We start from the raw sequence: 21,870 nt of genomic DNA on the forward strand, positions 1-21,870 counted from the left end.
GTCCAGCCAGGCCCGACTCTGCTTGTTTGCAGCCATTCATAGCAATTCAATCGTTTTGCGTGCAACCCATTATTCAGAAGAGCTAGTGAATCCGGCAGAACGACGGCCTCAGGTTGCTGCAGAGCATCGATTCGATGTTTGAGATCGCAGCGACAGGCTGGAATTGAATGAGCTAAACAACTCGCCATTTTGTAACTCGTACACACGACTACCTGAGATCTACCCGAGATTGACGGAGATAATACTCGTGTATGAATCGACGTTGTCAATCAAGACACAAACATTTGCACGGCGTTGACATTTGTGCGACTTTGACGACTATTTACGAGGCCTCTTGCAAGCAGAAATACATACATCGATCGCAGTCTACCATTGGCGAAATTTGTGGCGATGGATATCGTAAAGGACACTTAATCTATCCTTTAGATTCCCGACTAACTGCTGCCACACTAAATCGGCCAATTGAAGGAAGTGAATGCGAAACGATGAGTCCGATCTCCACGTTCTTGCGCTCAATTACGCCTAATAATTCCAAAGTAATATCGACGAATCGATGAAAATTTATTTTCGACATTTAGTGTCTGTAGAGTTAAAATTGAACGTAATTATACTTATATATTTCGATTGTGTTATAGTTGTTCGATTTGAGAGACCGTTCCGTTATTGCGGATATCCTATGCATCCTGTAGCATCGTAATCTTCGATAAGAAATGTAAACCGCATGAAAACGAATCCTTGAGCTGTCACAGAATGAAAAATATCGTTTGAACGTGTATTTCAGAGAGGAATGCAATTTCTCAATAGTTTTCCGTTTTTTTTCGTCGTTTTACTGCAATGATATTTATCATATGATTATTTTTTTTTTTTTTTTTTTTTTTTTGGAATAATGTCTAAACATTTACTTTCAGTCCAAGTCGATTGAGATAATCGCGTGGATAAATGGGACAGCGCGATGACTGATCTTAAAAAATTTTAGATCAGTCGCGCTTTAAAGTTTAATTAATGATTGTCACTTAATAAATTATTAAATTTACAAAATAAGATTTTGGTGATTAGTTATCTATTAATTCTGTCATGGATACGTTCCTATATAATTTAACTGGAAATGTCAATCGGCTCGTTCGCGTACAAATTGTGAATTTCAGATTTCTCACCGAGACTTGCAAGTGTCTTACACGCATCTTACACGCAAAGGAACGATTTGATGAATTTTTCTTGTTTCATAATCGATGAAACGCGACGAGGCTTCTCTGTTAGGAGTAGCGAAGAGTTATTAGCGGCTTTGTCTGCGAGTTTCACCATTCTTCGAATGACGACCGAATGCGCGAGCGCGTTGCATAACGATGTGGATTGTTGGAAATTTAAATTTAAGGTGAATTAGGATGATCAGATGATCAGACTGATTGAATTTTGGATAGGTGAAAGGGAAACGCGTTATGTTATTTTTACGCTATCGGTGCCAGGGCTGGACAGAGTACCATGTAACTCGAATATAAATAATGAAATCTGACAGGCGATTAGCATTGTACGAGATGATATTTTCGAAAAACACGAATCTTAAGTCTGTCCGATACATTCGGCTGCGCTCGAAAACGCTGTCCAGTCTTGTCGCGTTGAATTTATACATACATGATTTGTGACTTGTAGTGAGATAGATAGTTTTGAAGGGAGAAGTAATAGATAGCATATAGTGTGAATGAGAGAGAGAGAGAGAGAGAGAGATGAGAAGGCGACCGTACCGCCACTTTGTAGCTTAATTCCTTAGCTTAATAAGCGCGCCAGGCTCTCGCGAGAGCGTCTCGTTAAGTCGACAGAAGCGGGAAGTCGAGAACAGAATATAGGCACGATTATTAAAAGGGAGAGTTCAGGATTTATTTTCTTACCGTATACATATTTCTGTCGCGCGTCATCACATCGCTCATAAATATTCCTTTATCCGCCGTATAACTCGATCGCCTAATTTCCTTAGCACATTCCAGTTAGCTTAACAGGATTTTCAGTCGAATCGGTTACGTTTGTCCACGTTGATGGCCATCCGCGCATTAAAAAGATTTCTTTTCTTTTCTTGTCATCTACTTTGAGAAACGTGGAAAGAAGATAAACGGATACTTGTGGGCGGTGTATTTTGAACATGAACGGAAAGCCCGATGATAAATGCGCAAGTCAGGGCGCGATTCTGCGAAAGCTGGCGAAAGCTCGACCGTGACCGGCGACCGGCGACCGGCGATCGGCGTAGGTATCTCAATTCTCGATCTATCTCAATCGTTGGGCAGCTCGCAATCGAGTTCCACCGATCGCTCATCGTGGTATTGAATGTGTGTATTGTTCTCCTTCTCATTCTCAGTTTTTAATAACCACACACACACACATGATACACATACTGGCATACGATATGTATACATACACGCATGTTCTCCTTCCTCGATTCATCCCAATTCACGCCAATTCACGCTGTCGTTGAATCACGTTGAACGAGCCCGGTCGATACAACGTACCTCGTGACCTGCGAAAGAATCGACCAATCGACGTCGCATTCGTGAACTGTCAAAAACCGGATTTTTAACATTTTTGACAGGCACTTATCTCCCTGCACAGACTAGAACAGACTGCCATTAGAGTATCATTAAGATGATAATTAACAAAATATATACAAAGGAATGAAGCCATCTTATCCAAGCTGGTCCCAGCTCGTCTCCCGTAACCGTGTTGAGATACTCGACTTGATCATTGAGATTAATAATACTCGACAGAATGTCGATTCCCACGGTTCTCCTAATCGCAATCCCCTCTCGCATATCAATCGATGTATTATTGCATCGTAATTTTCGTGACTCGTAGCAATTCGTAGCGTTCCATCGATGCACAGGGACGACGGGATGGCGAAATTCTCCTCCTTTGCCTTTCATCCCCAGAATTCCCCGTCGCGCTCTCGTATTCTCGTATTCTCGTATTCTCGTGGCCGAAGGATGCAGACCCGATAAAAAAAGATCGAGCGCATTCTGCATTGTGACATATCATTTATTCTCACGTAATATTTATAATATATAATTAATAATTATATATTATTAGACGGCAGAAGAAAAGAAAATTGCTGCGCCACGTGCATAATACATTGCACCGCGCGATCATTGTATGGAGGATAACTGTGATAACTGTATCCAGCTTCGAGAAGGAGGCAACGTTCTATTCGATTGCGTTTGTTAATTAATTGTCTTCTCCAGAACAGGCACAGGTATCGCGAGGAATTTCGTAAAGCGATGTAAAACAATTTTGTTTCGTCTACCAAGAGTTTATCGAGAATCTCACTTGTCAGCATTATTTTTCTCTCTTTTTAAATACAGCCTTCCTTCTTTCAACTCTCTTTCAACGTTTTTACCGTCTACGATAAAGATATTGCAAAAAGAGTCCTTTTGATCGCGAAATCAAATTTCTAATTCTAGTAATCTTTAATTCTAGTCCTTAAAAAAACAACGAAGTCTTTAAGAAAAAAGCGGAACGTCGAACGTGGAAAAAGTTATTAAAGGTATATATTTAGATTCTCTATGAATTTTAAATTATTTTGGATTTTTACCGAATCCCTTTTTTTTCTCGTCTATCCGTCGCAAGGATTATTTAAAAATATGTATGTCATATTGTATATTTTACTATACAAACTTTCGAATCGAGCAGCCCGACGATTATAATCTTTAATATTCTATCATAGATCTTATAAGATCTATGGATTTTACAAAAATACACACACACACACAACACGTGTGTATAGACATATATTTCTTATATGATATAATTGCGTCCATGCCGTAAAAACAAGTGAAGATAAATTTGACGAAAATGCAAAAGAGAAAATCTTTGTATCATTCATATGTGCGAATAAGGAATAATAACGAAATTGGACCCTTGGCTCGTAATTTTTGTTCTGCGGCATGAACGTGCTTTTTTTATGAAAATATGAGAAACGAGAGAGAGAGAGAGAATGAAAGAATGGACAAGACGTACGACATGGAATATCGAGACTGTATAATAATTATAAATAAATGTACACACGTTAAGACCAAAGGACAGATGTCGCAATACATTTCCTTTTGATAATATTGTTTAATAGTACTCTGTTCACTTTTTTGTATTCTGATGTCTACGATTCTCTTTTATAATATTTTGTGTTTCCTCGTAATCGCTTCCTTCTCTTGCTGTAGGATTTAAATGTAAATCTTACACTTATTAACGAGAAATCTTTAATAAAAATAAGTCCTAGCCAATTGAATCAACGTTTTATTAAAAACAATGATCAATCTTACAAATGCTCCGAAATAGATCCAATACATCCTAATATACAGATGTATGATAATGACACAGAGAGATATGTGTACATATATTTTATAGAGCAATCATAGCACAGTAATGTATTTGTCGTGTAAAATAAAAAATAACATCGAGTAGCAAGAAAGAATTTTACTAAAATCTCATTTTAATTTGTCAAAAACATGGAGGAGAGTTTAAATTGAGTTTCATGCAATCGTCTTGTGATGAGATTTGCGAAGAGCAACTGTGGTAATAAAATGCAGTGACATAAATTGAATACAACTATTAACCACTTTGTGCTTCAGGTTCAATAACAGAAATTCAGTGCGACTTTGGAGTGACAAAAACGGACGAGCAATTATCAACGATACTTAATTGATGAATTATTAAGTTAAGTTTATGACTCGATTCTAATAACATTAAAATCTTCTCAACTATGAAAGTTCGCGGATTCGTCGTTCAGTGAAACTCTTTGGCTCGTACGCAGTTGCCGTCTTTCCAAAGAAAACTCGTTCAGAACTGATTTATAATAAACGCTCTACTTTTGAGCATGCTGATTGTAAGTGATTTCATGATACAAACAGGAAATTTAATTCTAATTTGTAATTTAATTCTAATTTGTAATTGTATTTATAAATATAGTTTTTATGAATCAATCATTACTTAATGACACACAGTAAATTATAATGTTTTTTTGATGTGATTTTTCCTTTTAGTTTCTGTTTAATATCAACGAAATGACGTACGATATATCATAAAATCAAATAACATTGCTTCAATAGTTGCAACTATACACTAGAAGGAACTATTTTCGAAAACAATCGATAAGCTAAGTTAAATCGTGGTGCAAAATAATACGAGCAATCTGTTTTATGATATATCGATCACCGGCAGTAAAAGTTTTCTCGGAAAGAATTCGTGTAAAAATGTATTCGCTGCATCATTTCTCGTTTGCTCACACGACTAGAATATCTCTTCTCATGTGATGAGCTATCTTTATTTTTTGTTATTGTTTCTAGAGAAAAAAGCTACTACACTCGATTCATGAAGCACACACGTCTCGCTTGAAAGCGATGCTGTCTTCGACGAAAACTCCATTTTGTTTGTAACCTCGATCTGTACCAAGTACTGAATTCTACGTAATTGAAACACGCGGTCTTGTATGCGCGTCTGCGAATCGAGGACATGATCCTTCAAACACGAGTTGTTTGCGTACGTTTAATAGAGAAACATGCCACGAAATTTGTTCGGAATTGTAAATTACCTAATACAACATAGGTACAAACCGCAAGCTCACACTCTAGACGCGAAAAAATATAATAGCTCAACCCAATATATGCCGCATGCTGACTTCAGAACAATAAATACGACCGCTATGATGTCGCGCAGACATATTTTCATAATCGATGGATTTATTTCTTCAAGATGACTGTTGATTTTGTTTATTGATGAATTATGACTAATAGGACGTTTCTAACAGAGTCTTCGCAGACGACGCTGATGCGACGACTGCATCTGTTTCAACGAGAACATGCTCATAGACAATCCAAAGGTCGCGAGGAAGATTGCGGACGTCGCCGTACCACGATCGAAGTTCTTGGTCCTGTAAAAAGCTGGGCTGGCTCCCTGGAAAAATAATTATCGTAAGGTAAGCTTTATGGAAATAAAATATCTTTTATAATTAATCTTTCTATATTCGTACAGAAAAATATTTGTAAGAAAATATAATTTTATATTTAATTAATAATACGTCTGTTGATTATAATACAATTATTTATAATTTACCTATATCTTTGTTATAATTTTAATCCATAATAGGAACACATGTTTTTTTATAATGCTAAAATAATGTAAACATATGGGCCTTTGAGACCTATTAAAATTCTTTGTTAGTTTATTTTCTTTAAGAATTTTTCAAATTCATTTAGATTATTTTTAATCTATGGCATAAGGCTATTTGGAAAACACAATAAAATGTTATCAATAGAAAATAAAATGTTATCAATAGACTTTATTGCTTCTAACTTGTTGTTAAACTTAAATTCACGCATTGATCATTTTTTCATAACTTATTATATTTTTTCATAAATTATTATATATATATTATATCTAGAATCACCATGTGTGACTCTATATGTATGTTCCAGTTACGAGCTAATATCAATGAAGTTTCAAGACTTCTTTTTCGATCTCTTTCGAATTTTTCAAAAAAGAAATCAATTGGAAATAACCTACAAAAGGAAACTTTTTCCATTTACAAAATACAGAGGTAGGAATAGGAATTAATTAAAATCTATTATCAGGGGGCTAAATTCTCGAGACTTACGTTAATATGTTTTTACTATATTTTTACCTGATTCAGTGTCAACCGGAAAGCGTACAGCGCAACATGGGTCGAACGCATCTCGTTATTGCAGTTTCTTTGTGTATTCTGAAAGAAAAAAATAATTTATATAAGTATCTTCTCTAAGCAAATTACTCGGTGAACAGTTTGCGATTGATTTTCAATATTCACTAAATATCTTCGAGTTACGGGTTGCATGTCGCCTCATTTCCGAGAATAATGAATGAAAACGAAATCATAGAAAACGCACCGTATTTTTTTTTCTCGATGAGACACGTGAGAGAACATGCACTTGGCTTATTGTTAGTTCGGCTGTGCGACAACTGCGTCGAATGAAACGCGAATTATGAAACGGACGAATGAGAAGTTCATCGAAGCCACGAGAACTTTATAGATTTATAAAAGAGAAAAATCCCTTACCCGCTCTTATCATTCGCAATAATGAATTCGGGACGAGATTATCAACACTCGTCTGAATCGTAAAATGTTGTTAAGTGTAATGTTTCATCTATAGTACAAAAAAGTAAACACGACATCGAGATGTTTATATCAGAAGTTGTCCACGATTAATAGTAAAAACATAAAAAAGATATGTGTAACTTAAAATCTGTGATTTTAATAATCTTTTTAATACGAATTATAAGATTCCATAAGTAAGATTAAAGATTTAATCTTTTTTAAATTATATATATTAGGTGTAGTAAAAATAATGGATTTCTTTTTACTACACCTAATATGTCTCACAAATGAGCGAGATTCAAGTATCTCGCCCTCGATTTCTAAATGATAGATAAACTAAAAATCGAAGACTGTTTTTTTTAGCTACTTGGAGAAATTTATCAAGATTCTAAAAGCATAAAGTTAATTAATGATATTAATGATATTAATTTAATTTTTCAAATACTTGAAAAGCAAATATAGGACTGCAAAAAGTTAAGGATTAATGTCAAAGAAGCTGTTGCATACGAACATTGGCATTTTTTGTAATTTACGTATGAAAATCGATAAATATTTCTCGACAAAAAAATATAAAGAATAGTTTGTCAGATAGTGAAATAATTCAGACCGAATTATGAAAAAAAAAGAGGGTATTTACTTAAACATTAGTAAAGAAGAATGCTTCCTTGCTAGTCTGATATCACAAGATATCGCGAGGAAAATAATACGAATCAATCGAACCAGTCCTATATACTCTTTAACGTTGCGCGTCATCGAGTTATCGCGAGTGATGCGAAGACGCGACGAAGACTCGTTTGCAGCGGATATTTCCGATTAATACATTCTGACGCGCTATTGACAATTATCAGGAGTTGCTACAATCGCTTCTCTTGCACCAATCTTATTCAATGTTGCTTGGCGAAAGGGATCGTTAATTCGTAAGAACAAACGAATTGGCGCATTTTCGGATTCGAAAGATGAGCTTTTTCGTGAACATTGTTATCAATAAGTAGCTGTCTATCATTGTCACTGATATGACCTAATCGTTACACGAGTTGTATCGCTATCTTCTGCAATCACATGCAAAAGTAATACGGGTATATTCACAGTACGAACAGAGGATTAAAGATGTATTTATCTATTTATGTTCGCGAAAACATTGAAATAAATTGATGAAGCAAAAAAATAATAGATCTCTATCTACAACTAAAATTACATACATAAAAAAGTTTCTACATATGTCTAATTAAATTATTATATATATAAATTTATAAATTCTATTAGATAATTGTTGATTATATTGTTAATTAAGTCATATAACAACTTTGATTATATAACCAATAATTAAACAAAACTGCTATTGTATTATACTATTATAAATAAATCAAATAAGTAAGAAAGCTCACCAAACATTGTCAAGATTGAACATTGTGATGCCTTAATAATAGGTATATACGATTCTTGATGTCATAAATGCTTTGAAGCATTTTTTGATTGATGAAATTTTCTTTTGATTTTGATCAATCAAATGCTTTGAAGCATTTGTAACCGCGCTCACTATTTTTACATAAATTTTAAATATATTCTTTCAGTTATATAAACTGCACGCCACTTGCTTACTTATTGTCAAGACAATATAATGCAACATAATATAATAATAAACTGAAATAATAATCTCACAAATTTTAAATTGATAATAACGCTACTAGTCATTGTCTTAAAACACTGTAAAAAAAACTCATTGAAAAATATTACCTTATTCAGGATTTAATAAACCTGGAATCTCTCAACTATCCAGTATAGATGTCTTCTTTGCAAGTCGAACAGATAATGGGCGCAGTTTATATAACTGAAAGATGTATTTAAAATTTACAAGAATATTATTAGACACCAATATCTACCCTCGACTATGTTTGGCGCTTTCTTATCTAGTTAATTTATTACATAATATTTATATTATTAATCACAGATAAAATGAAATTCAATTCGAAACCGACAGGCTCGAATCGAATTAAATCACCCAACGTTTATTCTGCCCGAGAGGTTTAACCTCTCCGTCAATCGTTACGCAATAATTTCCGCCTGAAACAAAATTATTTATGAATTGATGATAAACTGATTACGTAACTGAGCCAATGAACGACAACGTTCAGTTTGGATCTTCGCAGCGCTTTTGCCCTTGTTTTATATATGAATAATAAAGGCAAAATATGATGATTATATGCTATTAAAAAGTGTCAGTATCCACACCGAAACGGAATGATCTCTGTTCTTATCATACGCGAGGCGAGATTAGGCGAAATCAGGGGGGATGCACGCGGAGCGAGCAGAGTCAGCTGAGAGTCAGAGTCTGTCAGAGACGAAACGATCTGCGACGAGATGCCGCGGTCCATGGATGACGAAATCACGCAGCGGTTACAGAAGAAGCGAAGGTTAAATATAACGAGCTTACCCTAAATCTAGAACCTCTTCAAATCGCACGACGCGCTTCAGGAATTTCAGTGGATGGATTTCAGGACTTCAGGCACTGGTCGCGTATCTCCCAAGTCGACCTTCACGGAATTCTCTCAATATTACAGAAAATATTACTTAAAAATATTAAAGACTTACATTCTACGAACATACTTTAGCAGAGGGAGTCCAATTAAATATTAATCCTTGACTTCTCACTCTGAACCGTTCGATATTGAAGTATTAACGAAGGAAAAATAGTTGTCTTGTTCTCTGGACGATCTTCTCAGATTCAATCAGAAGATCGAATCTCGATCTTGGACACCCGTATGATCCGTATATCGGAAAGCTCATGCGAGGCGAATTTAACCTCTAAACTGATCTAAATCGAACTTCCGTAATTCCGTTCTTGATTCACTCGAAGGAGATTCCTGACGCGACGATGGTGCAAGTTTGTCGTTCGTGGAGGAAAAGGAAGGAAGAGTTAGGAGAGCCGTGAACGCGTAATCGCGAACAATCACAACCGCGAAATTCGGGATCTTGCCAAATCTTGTGGAAAGAGACACACCGGAATTTATGCGTAACCTAACCTATACATCCGCGGCTTCACCTTTATTGCATGTTGCCGCCTCTCACGAAATCTATGGAGATTTACGATGAATTGTTCTCGCAGTCGCGCGAGACTATCCGCCGAAAATTTTATCATCGAACTCTTTCATTGTCTATCGTTTTCTCGTTACGTCTCGAATGTCGAGATAACTTCGTACCATCGAAAAGCATGTATGCACGAACGAGATAGAAACGTGAGAACGATTTCAGATCATTTTCCGTTTCCGTCTCTCGTAAAAAAATGCTTCCTTTAAAAAAAGGTTTTTTTTTTCTTACAAGAAAAGCTTTTTTCGATTCGTTGCGTAACACGATTACGTGATTTGATGTTTATATTTGTAGGAAAATAATTCTCATGGTTAGGTGCGAACAATTTTATTAACCTTCTGATGCATGGGATCTACACCAGCCTCTTTCTTTAAGAAAGACAATAGTTGTAATAATTAGATAATCAGGTGGACGTTTTGTAAGTTTTTTTAAAATCTCAATCACGCGAAACTTGGTTGCTTCTATCTTACAATATTGCCTATTATTACGAGAATTAGATGATGTGAAAATGTACCTCGTGTCGCTACCTGACGTTCGTCGATGTAGCACGCAAGGAAAAAAAAATTAAGCGTTGGAAATTTAACGATACGTCGGCGAAATTCAATTCCGGACGTCGAAATGTGGAGCGGAACAGACTACTTACCCGCCTGTGTCGAAACCGGCTGATAAAAGAGACCAGAAAATATACGCTCCGTCGCAATTCTCTGTATCGACGACTTGACGAACGCACGACACGCGGACCATGAACTAAATATGGTTTAGAGAGAATGCAAAGTCACGGTACTCGCAGTATAAGAAGCCAGCGTAAGCCAGCGTGGCATTAGACATATCGCATAAGCTGTAATAAGCATGATGGAAATGGTGGAAATGGTGGAATCCATAGAAGAAGGAGAAACTTGAGATTTTATTTTTTTCTCTCAATAAAAGAAAGCAAGAGCAGGGAACATAAGAGAAGAGAAACAAGAAACAAGAATCTTGGAGGCAATTAGCTTTGGAAAAAAAACAAGCTAACGAAGATTTATTATATTTTGTATATTATTTATTCTGTTGTATTCCACAGAATGATCAGCTGTTACAATCAGTAGAAAAGGAATAATTTATTCATATGAGATCATATATATATATCGTATGGTTTCCTGAAACTCAGGCCTTACGCACAATGGAGGAAATATTAGGAATAGAAATAAATATTAAAATTTTAACCTATCAGAAATCGTGTATTCCGGTATGTAACTTATGTATATTCTGGTATCTGATAGGTTGAAATCTTCCCTTCAGAGACTCGCCAAATTTAAAAGAGAAAGGAGAAAAGGAGATATTGGGTCATCTAAAAACCGCGGATACTTTTTAGATGACCCAATATATTCAATGGGAAGTAATTGAAAAGTTTCTTTAATTCATGCCTCCGACTTTATTGACTATAAAATTTGGATTAATTTGAAAATAAAAAAAGTTCCAGTGTTATGAAAATCCTATATATTTTAATACATATATGTATACCTGTACAGTAGTCTATTATATGTATAATTAATTTTTTTTTCCAATGCTCTCTATTCGTTCTTGCTGGTTGAATTAATCATTGACTTTAGAAGATACCTTGGAAATATACATCTATGATTTGTATTTGAATGGTCCTCTATACAAGTATGGAGATTTAGATTTAAACTCAAATAAAAAATATGAATTCTAGATTTTTGTAGAATTTGTTGTATTTTTTCTCCCCTCTCTTTTTCTTCAGTTTGTGTAATTATATACTTGTTTTAGATAAGTGTAGAAAGATAACAGCGATAAAAAAAACTATAGCTATGACGTCGACGGAGTAACCAGATGGGGATATCACAAATGGAAAAACATCATCCTATTGTTAAAAAAAGTGATTACTCACAAATTTATTTTTTTTTCTTTTCAGTGATTGGTTTCTTGAAATACAATTTAAAGAATATTTTCTTGGTAATAGATTTAAAATATATTTAATACAAATTTTAGTAAAACTCATCATCATGTATTAAAAATAAGAATTTATCTTCTTTTGAAGAATATTGCAAAATTTTAGAAGAAACTTGACATATTAAACAAATCAAATTTGTTTTAATTTAATAATTTTAATTGAAATATTGAACTTGTTAGGATTCAGAATATAAATATTTTGAATAAACTTGATGCTTGTGACGCTTACGATAGATTTACGAATATATACCTAACTTTTGTGTGAAACATTTAAATGAAATATTTAAATATAATATGTATTTAATTCCTGTGCACAGGATCTCATTCTACTTCAACTGGTCTGCGATTCCTGCAACTGGCAAATCAACATGTGACAATTTATATATTGTCGCAGTAGCTTAACAAGTAATCCATGAGTTTACACACGACGTATAGTCATTTCGGCTTGAAACATCTTTAAAAGTTTCTACGAAATCGTATATATGATTACTTAAATATTTTATGTATCGGATATTGGATACGATATATAGACTTCCTTTCTTCTAGATAAGGAGTTCAATGTCAGAATTATTTTTGTCCTATCAGGTCAGAAAGAGACTTATCTTAATTCTCAAGGACTGTAGTAATCTAAATTATCTGGAACTGTGAATCATAGACGCGCGCGCGCGCGAGAGAGAGAGAGAGAGAGAGAGAGAGAGAAAGAGGCGCCATCAGTGGGACACAATGGGACAGGTCTGTTTATCAGACCTAACTTAACCCGGCCCGGCCCGACCCGGAGCTGGCCGAGCACTTCTCCCCCGAGTCCTCGTCCCCGTCCCCACTACACAGTCTCGCAGTTTCGTCGTTCTGATAGGTGACGTATGATACCCGTCGGTGGTGGCGGTGGCGGTGGCGGCGACTATCTGCCGACCGTTCGTCGTTCGTGCTCGTTCCTGGTCGGTCAGTACGCGTAGTACGTCGACACAGTGTGTCTAGTTCGAGGTAGCTTGCACATGAGTGTATGCAAATCTTCACCGTTCGCTCTCCATCTCGCTCCGGCTCTCTCTGTCTCACGTCGTCTCTCTTCTTCACGGCGGGACAGATTGGCTCCGCGAAGGATGACCGACTCCGAAATCGAGATGCATTACACCCCACCGACGTCGGATACCATCCAGACGAAACCGTTCCCAATTCGAGGTAATATTTTGAGGGTCTCTTCTCTCTCTCTCTCTCTCTCTCTTAGTGCGCAGCGCTATACCTCTTTCTCCTTTCCCCTTCGTCATCCTTCTTCCCCACGCACTCGTAACTCTCGTAAGATCAAACACGTGCGAGGAACGTGAGCTCGCGATTGCGTTTCGGAGCAAGTTCAAGGTCTCCGATCTCGCGGTCAATGTATCGGGTGTCTTCTCCCCTGTAATAATGCGATCATCGCACCGGTTTTGCTGTCTACGTATCCGCGCGAGATACGAGGTCGAGTCTCGTCAGCTCGTCAGATCTCGTCGCTGGAAAGCGCAGGAGCGGGAAAACTTGTACTTTCGATTCACGCTACAACTCCTACAAACGCGAATTCACCTTCGACATTTAACCATCACGTATATTTTTTGCAAAAATGATAAGACAATCTTATTTGTTTAGGTATCTCCTCTCTCTCTCTCTCTCTCTCTCTCTCTCTCTCTCTCTCTCTCTCCGATGTCCAAAATATAAATCTAATCAGAGGGACACGAACACATATTAATTAAATCGATTTCGTCTGAAGATCTTAGTTGCGCGTCGTTTTATTGCATCCTTTCAATTATTATACTTATTCAATTATTATTCTTTTTTCACCGACATGTCTATTAGCATACATTTAGTTTTTAGTTTAACAGGAAAAAAGTTGTGAAATAACAAAAGAAAAAAACCAAATATTTATCTTTTTCCAGATAGCGCGTGGAACATTTATATCGTAATAACGTTATAACGTTGTTCTTAGTCATTGTCCTCCCGGAGAAACATTTCGACAAGCAGAATGTACTTGATATGTGCATATCGCGTTGAGACTGCAAGATAAATTATCACTTTTTGTTCCACTAGCAACCTTGAGCACTCGAGGAATGTTTCGTGAATAAGGCAAAAACAAAAAGAATCTCTCTTATAATATCCGAGTTTGTTGATGGAATTAGCTATGTTTCATTTCCTTCGTGTGCAAGGATAAACAATTTGATATGGTAATATATGCATATTATCGGCTTTCAAGGAAGCAAACTCATTGATAAATTACTCCTCAGATAATGCGCTAAGCGTATTAAATATCCGAGGAAGAAGAATAAACACCCTTAAAAAAAATCCATAGGTATATTATTCACATATAAAAAACGATTTATTTATGTATTTTCAATCTTGAGCCGATAAAACTGACTATGTGACTATATTTAAAATTATTATTTTAACTTTATTTTAATATTACTTTTATTAAAGATATATGCGAATGCGAAACGGAGACTGTAAACTATAAACCCTTCAGGCAGAATTATTTGTCGACGATTAACAATGATATGTGATTGGAATAATTATGTATATAAATTTTTAAAAAAAAGTTAAAAGTACTTCGGACGAATTCTAAAGTATCTTATTTCATTTTTCAAGTACAGCGTCTCCATGTTAAATTATATCTCCTGTATTCGAGATTTATGATTAGATAATTAGTAGAACCATGATATGTATTATACGGTCTGATCATCACGTCAAGAAATCTCGAAAAAAAATTTTCTAAGTGTCTCGTAATGTATGATTAGATCTAGTTCCGTAAGAGAGTTAAAAGAGAAGGTGGCATATTTGTACACATACGTATATATACATAGATAACAAGGATCAAATTATGTAACTGCAATTTTTTAAAGCTAAATTACAGCTGATAGTATATCAATTGTCGAACGGACATCTGTTGCATGTAGAAGCGCGAAATTTAATAACGTATCTCGATACTACAATATTGAACCAGATTTTGGGTTATCGTGTTGATATTGAAATTAATACAGTCTATCAATCCAGTCTAAATATACGAAATAGAAATTAGCTTCAATATATATAGATGAAGAAGACCATATATTCAAAATGTAATTGAGTATTTGTGCCTGATAATGTTTATACGTATAATATCTAAAAATAGCTCTATCAATTGAGGGATTATTAATGATTCTTCAGGCATTTAATTTCCTGCGTCCAATATTCATCTCTATTAGATATCCTTTTATTTTTCATATTTTCATCTCTTTTACAGGTGAACGTGCAAATTTCGTGAATAAACCTCATGTAATCGCGATGGTTGGTCTGCCGGCTCGCGGCAAGACCTACATATCCAAGAAGTTGTGCCGATACCTCAACTGGATCGGTATCAGCACAAAGGTTTTCAACTTGGGCGAATATAGGCGGCATGCTACCACTGCCTATCAGTGCCACGAGTTCTTCCGTCCCGACAATATAAAGGCTATGGCAATACGCACTCAGTGTGCGAAGGACGCTCTAAATGACGTCTGCCAGTGGCTGGAGAGCGGTGACGGAGAAGTGGCCGTCTTTGACGCCACCAATTCTACGGTCGACAGACGTCAGCTGATACGCGATATCGTTGTACGCAAGATGGGTTTCAAGCTATTCTTCGTCGAATCGGTGTGCAATGATCCAGAGATCGTCGAGCAGAACATTATGGAAGTATGTACTTTAGAAATAGTTAAAAGTAGCGATTGGACAATAAGTTGTTTGTATATGAGAATTAATATCAATTTTAATTTAACGTACACACACCACCCCCCTCCCTCCCTCACACACACATACACACATACAGGGTGTTAGTTAAGTATGTTGCCATATTCAACAGAGCGATTCTTTGGTTTATTTCAAGTAAAAAAGTCCATATAAACATATGTCCTAAATGGCTTAGTTTCCGAAATAAAAAAATTTAAACGTGTAGCAATAATCTGTTTATTTGTCTGAAAGAAATACAGCTTGACTACTAGTCAAAAACAGAAAAACATAAACGGGTTTCAGTTTTTCTGATGAAATAAAACAATTAGATGAATTGTTGAAAATGTCCACCTTGCATCATGATATATCCATCGAGCCTTCTTCTCAAAGATTGACGTACATGCTCAAAGATACTAGGTGTGTTACGTATTGCCTCGCATGAAGCAATTATTCGATTCCTCAAATCATTCTCATTCTCAATTGGGGTGGTATAAACCAATGATTACAGATGCCTCCAAAGGAAATAATCCAAAGATTTAAGTCTAGTGATCTAGGAAGAGTCTATTTTTGATTTTGTAACTTTGACTTTGATTTGTCACTTTGTTTACGGTTTTGCGAATGGTAATTCAAGGAATGGTGAAGCAAGGCATATTTATGCAGGAAGATATTTCCAAAGCAATTTACCGTTTCGTCAAACATTTGCGAACATTCTGTATTTCGGAAACTAAGTCGTTTAGGACACATGTTTATATGGACTTTTTTACTTAAAATAAACCAAAGAATTGTTCTGTTGAGTATGGCAACATATTTAACTAACATTCAATATATATATACACACACACACACACACACGTAACGTGTGTGTGTGTGTGTGTGTGCGCGCGCGCGCGTGTGCGTGTACGTGTGCATGTGCGTGTGCGTGTACGTGTGCATGTGCGTGTGCGTGTACACACGTAACTTTTTAAGATGGTTAATGAGATTAATAAAGAGATTTTTTTTAAAAAGGAAGCAGAATATACATATACACGCGCGCGCGCGCGCGTGTGTGTGTGTGTATGTGTGAAAATATCGATTGGTTGTTGTGTTGCAGTAGATTAGTATTCGTAAATTAATATTAATATATAATTGATTTAATAGATATATGATTGATAAACACAAGTATTTATTTAAACCTTTTCTAATTCTGTTATCCAGGTGAAAGTCAGTAGTCCGGATTATGCGAACATGAAGAAGGAGGATGTACTTGCGGACTTTATGCTGCGAATCGAGCATTACCAGGAACGATATCAGCCGTTGGACGAGGAACGCGAGAGCGACTTGTCATTCATGAAAATATACAACACCGGCGAGAAGGTGCTGGTCCATAAGCACGAAGGCCATATACAAAGTAGAATAGTTTACTATCTTATGAACATTCATATTGTGCCACGTACGATTTACTTGACCAGGCATGGTGAAAGCCTGATGAACCTCGAGGGCAGGATAGGCGGCGATTCGGACTTGAGCGAGCGAGGCCATGAATATGGCAAGGCATTAGCAGATTACATCAGTAATCAGAATATACAGGTAATCCTTCTTGACCTTCTTACAACGCATATTTTATCGATTTATTAATTTTATATACACACACACACACACACACACACACACACATATGTCGCGATAAAAATTTTATTTGATTTTAATTCCGATTATAATAATCTCAGCTTTAAATAATATGAGAATAGATAGAGATGTGTATAATCATTTTTAAGAAAATTAAAATTTAAAATATAATGTACTTACTATATATTCAATGATCAAAGTGCGCATATTTTTTTATATACATTATACAAGCGCCGTATTATTCTCTGCATGTTACTTTGATTACGCTCGACTCTTGAAACAATCTCACTCTTATGTTAAACAACATTATATCTGCATATAGGGCTTAAGAGTTTGGACTAGCTGGCTGAAAAGGACCATTCAAACTGCGGCTGATGTAAAGGCACCGCAAGAAAGGTGGAAGGCTCTCAGCGAAATTGATGCTGTAAGTTAAAACATTAGATAGACTAGTTAAGCAATTTCTTACCTTGGCCTCTCTTTGTGGATCAATTTAGGGTATTTGTGAAGAAATGACTTACGAAGAAATTTCTTCGAAATATCCTACGGACTTTGCCGCGAGAGATCAAAACAAATTCTCCTATCGTTATCCAAGGGGAGAAAGTTACGAAGATCTTGTTGCACGACTGGAGCCTGTGATAATGGAACTGGAACGTCAGGGTAATGTTTTAGTTGTCAGTCATCAAGCAGTCATACGATGTTTACTCGCTTATTTTCTGGACAAGAGTGCAGGTCAGTGTTTTAATTATAACAATTTATCATCGTCTCATAGGACATTGAAATTTGTTCTCTTACTCTTTTGATTACTTGCATGCGCAAATCGAAGTGATACAATCACTGATAACATGTCTGATAATACATAACACGTGATGACGTCCAAGAATGAAGAGATTGGAATGTCGAGATGTTAAGCATAATTTTTGACTTTCGACGTATCAAAATGTGTAGAGAAAAGAAATGATAAACAGTCATGCACGCAAAAGCGGATTATAGTAACGTAATTATTCGTTTTGTTCAGCAAAGTAACTCATTCTTCCTACGCAGTACGCGATTCCTTCTTTCATATTCCATTGATACGGCACGAAAAGCATATATCTAATATAAGATGCCCCATAAAAATAAAAAATTATTTCTGTATTATAATATAATTAATTAATTCTAATACAATTCATTCAAGTTGTTTTTTTTTTCTTATTTCAGATGAATTACCGTATTTAGAAGTACCTTTGCATACCATCATGAAATTAACACCTGTTGCCTATGGTTGCAAGATGGAGCATATTCGACTACCGATAGAAGCTGTGGATACTCATCGACCGAAACCAAAGGTAGAAATTATCATAATAAAGTCGTAACAACTGTATCTTTCTCCCTCGAGTGCGCTTTACTTGCTGAAAGTAGAGATGACGAAAGCAAGTATCTTGCTGTTTGCTTGCAAATTTTCCGTTACCAATACTTTATGCCAATAAAATATATAATTCCTATGCGCTGCTTATGTTTTAATGTTCCCAGAATGCCTGACTCTGTTAGCTGTAATGGAAAATGGACTATTTTCTTGTATCTAATCAAAACCTCATCCTAGAATCATCTGCATCCGTCAAAAAAACCACTTTCATAAATTATAAATTCGTCGCATGCACTTTTCCTACGGACCTGGGACAAATATGTCACTTGTGTGTTTTACACTCTAAATTTTATGTTTATATTATGTATATAAAATATTATATTGTTATACATATAATTGTCGCATAATGTCAGTCTTGTGTGAAATTATAAAAAGATAATTATTTGTAATCGTATTCTTGCTGGATAATTATTAATCTTTAGATTTATCTTTTCATCATTTTTTCAGAAAGTATAAGTATAAAGCATCGACATTGCGGAATCGTGATGGTACCAAACGCTAATGTGTGTTCTTATTAAGCTTATTCACAGCGATATGATAAGTTTTTATTAAACTTGTACTTATCAATGTGTGTGTGTGTATGTAATGATTGCATAATGTAGGTAATTTAAACATATTTATGATTTTGATCGCTTAGAGAAAAATAATGAATTCATTTATGTTAAATTAAATAATATTATATATTCTTGTAGATATATATATATATATTTTTTAGTTAAAAAATTTGTGAAATTTATTAATTATTTGATCAAATTAATTATAAAAGATTATCAGAATGCAAATGTAGACAGAAAAGATGAATGGATTGTATCTCCTGATACACAAGGCAAATTATACTTGTACACGCGCAATTATGTGTTTGATTCTTGTGTATGATAACGGGTGCTAGCATCGTGATCGGTTATTCATGAAAGAGTCAAAGACCTGTATCGAAGCTGTAGCATAGCATCTGATCTCAATTGTTTTGATACGTTAATAAAATCTTTTTGTCGCAAATCTGCTGTAGAGCATGTATCTTCGATAGAAGAGAAATCTCTCCTACTCAGCTGCGTCTACATGTAAATTGCTCTTTTCTTTCCGCAATGCACACATATATTTTCGGCAAATGCTAAAATGCCCGTTGTGGAACTTTGAATTTTCAGATCCCAGGATATTTGGAAGAGCGATTCCGAGGAAAGGAGAAGGTACTATGCACGTGATAACAACGAATTTTACGGCGCAGCTATTCCCTACCGTTGATATACCAAGACGTTGAAGCAGCATAAATTCGGCAGCTGACTTCTCGCGCGCGTGAATCGGCGCGCATCCGAGCCCTTTTCTTCCTACATGTGTCAAAAGCGAGACGAGGCGCGATCGGCGCAGATCGGATGTATCCTATGAATCCTAGATAGGGCACAGACGCGGAAGATCCTCCGCGACGATGCAGATCCTGTGGGACGGGATGTCGGACACGGACGTACTGCGCGCGTGTGATTTTTATATTTTTCGATCGCCGTCTAATTAGATAGTGAGAAGAACGTATGTGAGGATGATTGTTGATGAGAAGAGGAAGAGTCTGTCAGCCCGTGTACACGTACACACGCGTCTTTTACACGACGGATGATTCTTTTCTCTTTTTTTTCTTTTTTCTAGACAAGCGTTCTCTGATCAGCGCGTGCTTTGAAGTATTTGCCGAAGAAAGGTATTTATATCTTGATAAACAATACTTGGACGATAGACACGTACCGTGGTTTCAAGACACAAGTCTATAAATCTTACTTTTATTCGGCAGATACGTACTTCGAAGTGCTCGCTCGCGAATCTGAAAGTAGATATTTCTTTTTTACTTCCATATTTCAAACATTATCTCGGAATTGTCGTCGGATGCTTTTCAAAGCGACTCCGAAATGGATCCAAATATCGTAAAATTGTGACATTGATAATAATACTCGACTACGTAAAGGTATCGAGATATAATAGTACAATACTTTAGATTGTGCGATAATACTTCCGATCAAGCTAACGAATACGTTACAGTTCAATCCATTCTAACATGTACGTTGCGATCTTGTATATTAAGTAGCTGAATTACGTACGAATTTCGATATGGATATGTATCTCGATCATTGAGAAACATAATAATAAATAACACATGCAATTTTATGAATTAATCCACCTCTACTGATTTAGATATTCCTATATTTTTCCTATATTATATTTATAATGAGTTATACGTGTATTACGTAGAAGATTTATTCTGTATGTATAACATATATACGTAAATACATGCGCTATATTTATTTACGAGAAAATGAATGAATTTTCAATCCAGATAAATGATGAAACATTGAGTCATTAAAATTGATAATATATAAGCATTTTCTTTAATATTAAAAAGTAAGCGTGTTTTTTTTAAGAATGATATACAAATCTCGTAAAGGACATTTTCTGAGAAGCGAAATTGTGTAGAATAAAATTTTGTTTTATTTAGTTATTAAATTATCGCTTTTCTTTCAAAAATGTATTCAATTTTTAAGACTCTTTACTAGTCGCGGCGGCTATGTTGAAATTGTGACGTTATAAATTCCGAGCGGTTGCGAATAGTTTCATAAACATCAAAGATACTTGGAGTACTATATATGCCTTTGATGTCAATCTGAATAAATTAAAAAAGTTTTAAATGTCTCTATAAAAATCGGATTGAGATCGAGAGATCGTGTCCGAGCCCTATTAATAATCTCGATAACAGTGGATTTGCTATGTTTATATCAACTTTTTTTTATATTTAGTAGGGAGCTCGTCCCCAAAGTTTGTCTTTTACATCCTATATTTATTATAACTAGAATAATTAAAATTAATTGAAAAAAATTAACTGAAATATAAATTAATGAATATAAATATTTATATATAAGAATACAACAATTGAAAGCGATAGTACGCCCATAGCCCCTCCAATCAGACGGACAACAGATGTATTGTCCCTTTCCTTCCTTTTATTCCTATATATAAATATGAAAAAATGTTTATATCCATTAATTTTTATTTTAGTCAA

General features: G+C 35.4%; 2 protein-coding genes and 1 long non-coding RNA gene across 5 annotated transcripts; 2 read left to right on the plus strand and 1 right to left on the minus strand.

The window, feature by feature from the left end:
• Positions 1–4,251: 4,251 nt before the first annotated feature.
• LOC105152836 (uncharacterized) lies at positions 4,252–10,677 on the minus strand. The gene is made up of 3 exons (XM_087402924.1): positions 10,143–10,677; positions 6,653–6,730; positions 4,252–5,925 (listed from the first exon to the last, which is right to left on the minus strand). Exons 1-3 carry the CDS (start codon positions 10,236–10,238, stop codon positions 5,773–5,775), a joined length of 327 nt encoding a protein of 108 aa, XP_087259050.1. The 5' UTR covers positions 10,239–10,677; the 3' UTR covers positions 4,252–5,772.
• Positions 5,812–6,747, plus strand: LOC147910506 (uncharacterized). Its single transcript, XR_015544114.1, has 2 exons — positions 5,812–5,947; positions 6,447–6,747. It is a non-coding gene; the product is annotated as an uncharacterized LOC147910506 (long non-coding RNA).
• Positions 10,678–12,936: 2,259 nt separating the features above from the next.
• On the plus strand, positions 12,937–20,989 carry Pfrx (6-phosphofructo-2-kinase/fructose-2,6-biphosphatase). Of its 3 annotated transcripts, none has more exons than XM_011067330.2 (7): positions 12,937–13,309; positions 15,372–15,799; positions 17,027–17,398; positions 17,760–17,861; positions 17,932–18,166; positions 18,635–18,762; positions 18,947–19,835. In XM_011067330.2, exons 1-7 carry the CDS (start codon positions 13,126–13,128, stop codon positions 18,953–18,955), a joined length of 1,458 nt encoding a protein of 485 aa, XP_011065632.1. In that variant the 5' UTR covers positions 12,937–13,125; the 3' UTR covers positions 18,956–19,835. The 3 variants fall into 3 exon arrangements, with proteins under 3 accessions (XP_011065632.1, XP_087259047.1, XP_011065631.1); XM_087402921.1 differs by having other exon boundaries at positions 19,287–19,835; XM_011067329.2 differs by lacking the exon at positions 18,947–19,835 and adding an exon at positions 19,982–20,989 and having other exon boundaries at positions 12,938–13,309.
• The last annotated feature ends 881 nt before the right edge of the window (positions 20,990–21,870 follow it).

The sequence above is a fragment of the Acromyrmex echinatior genome, chromosome 2 (genome assembly GCF_024713525.1).
Source record: "Acromyrmex echinatior isolate Ae372 chromosome 2, ASM2471352v2, whole genome shotgun sequence".
Lineage (NCBI taxonomy): Eukaryota > Metazoa > Arthropoda > Insecta > Hymenoptera > Formicidae > Acromyrmex > Acromyrmex echinatior.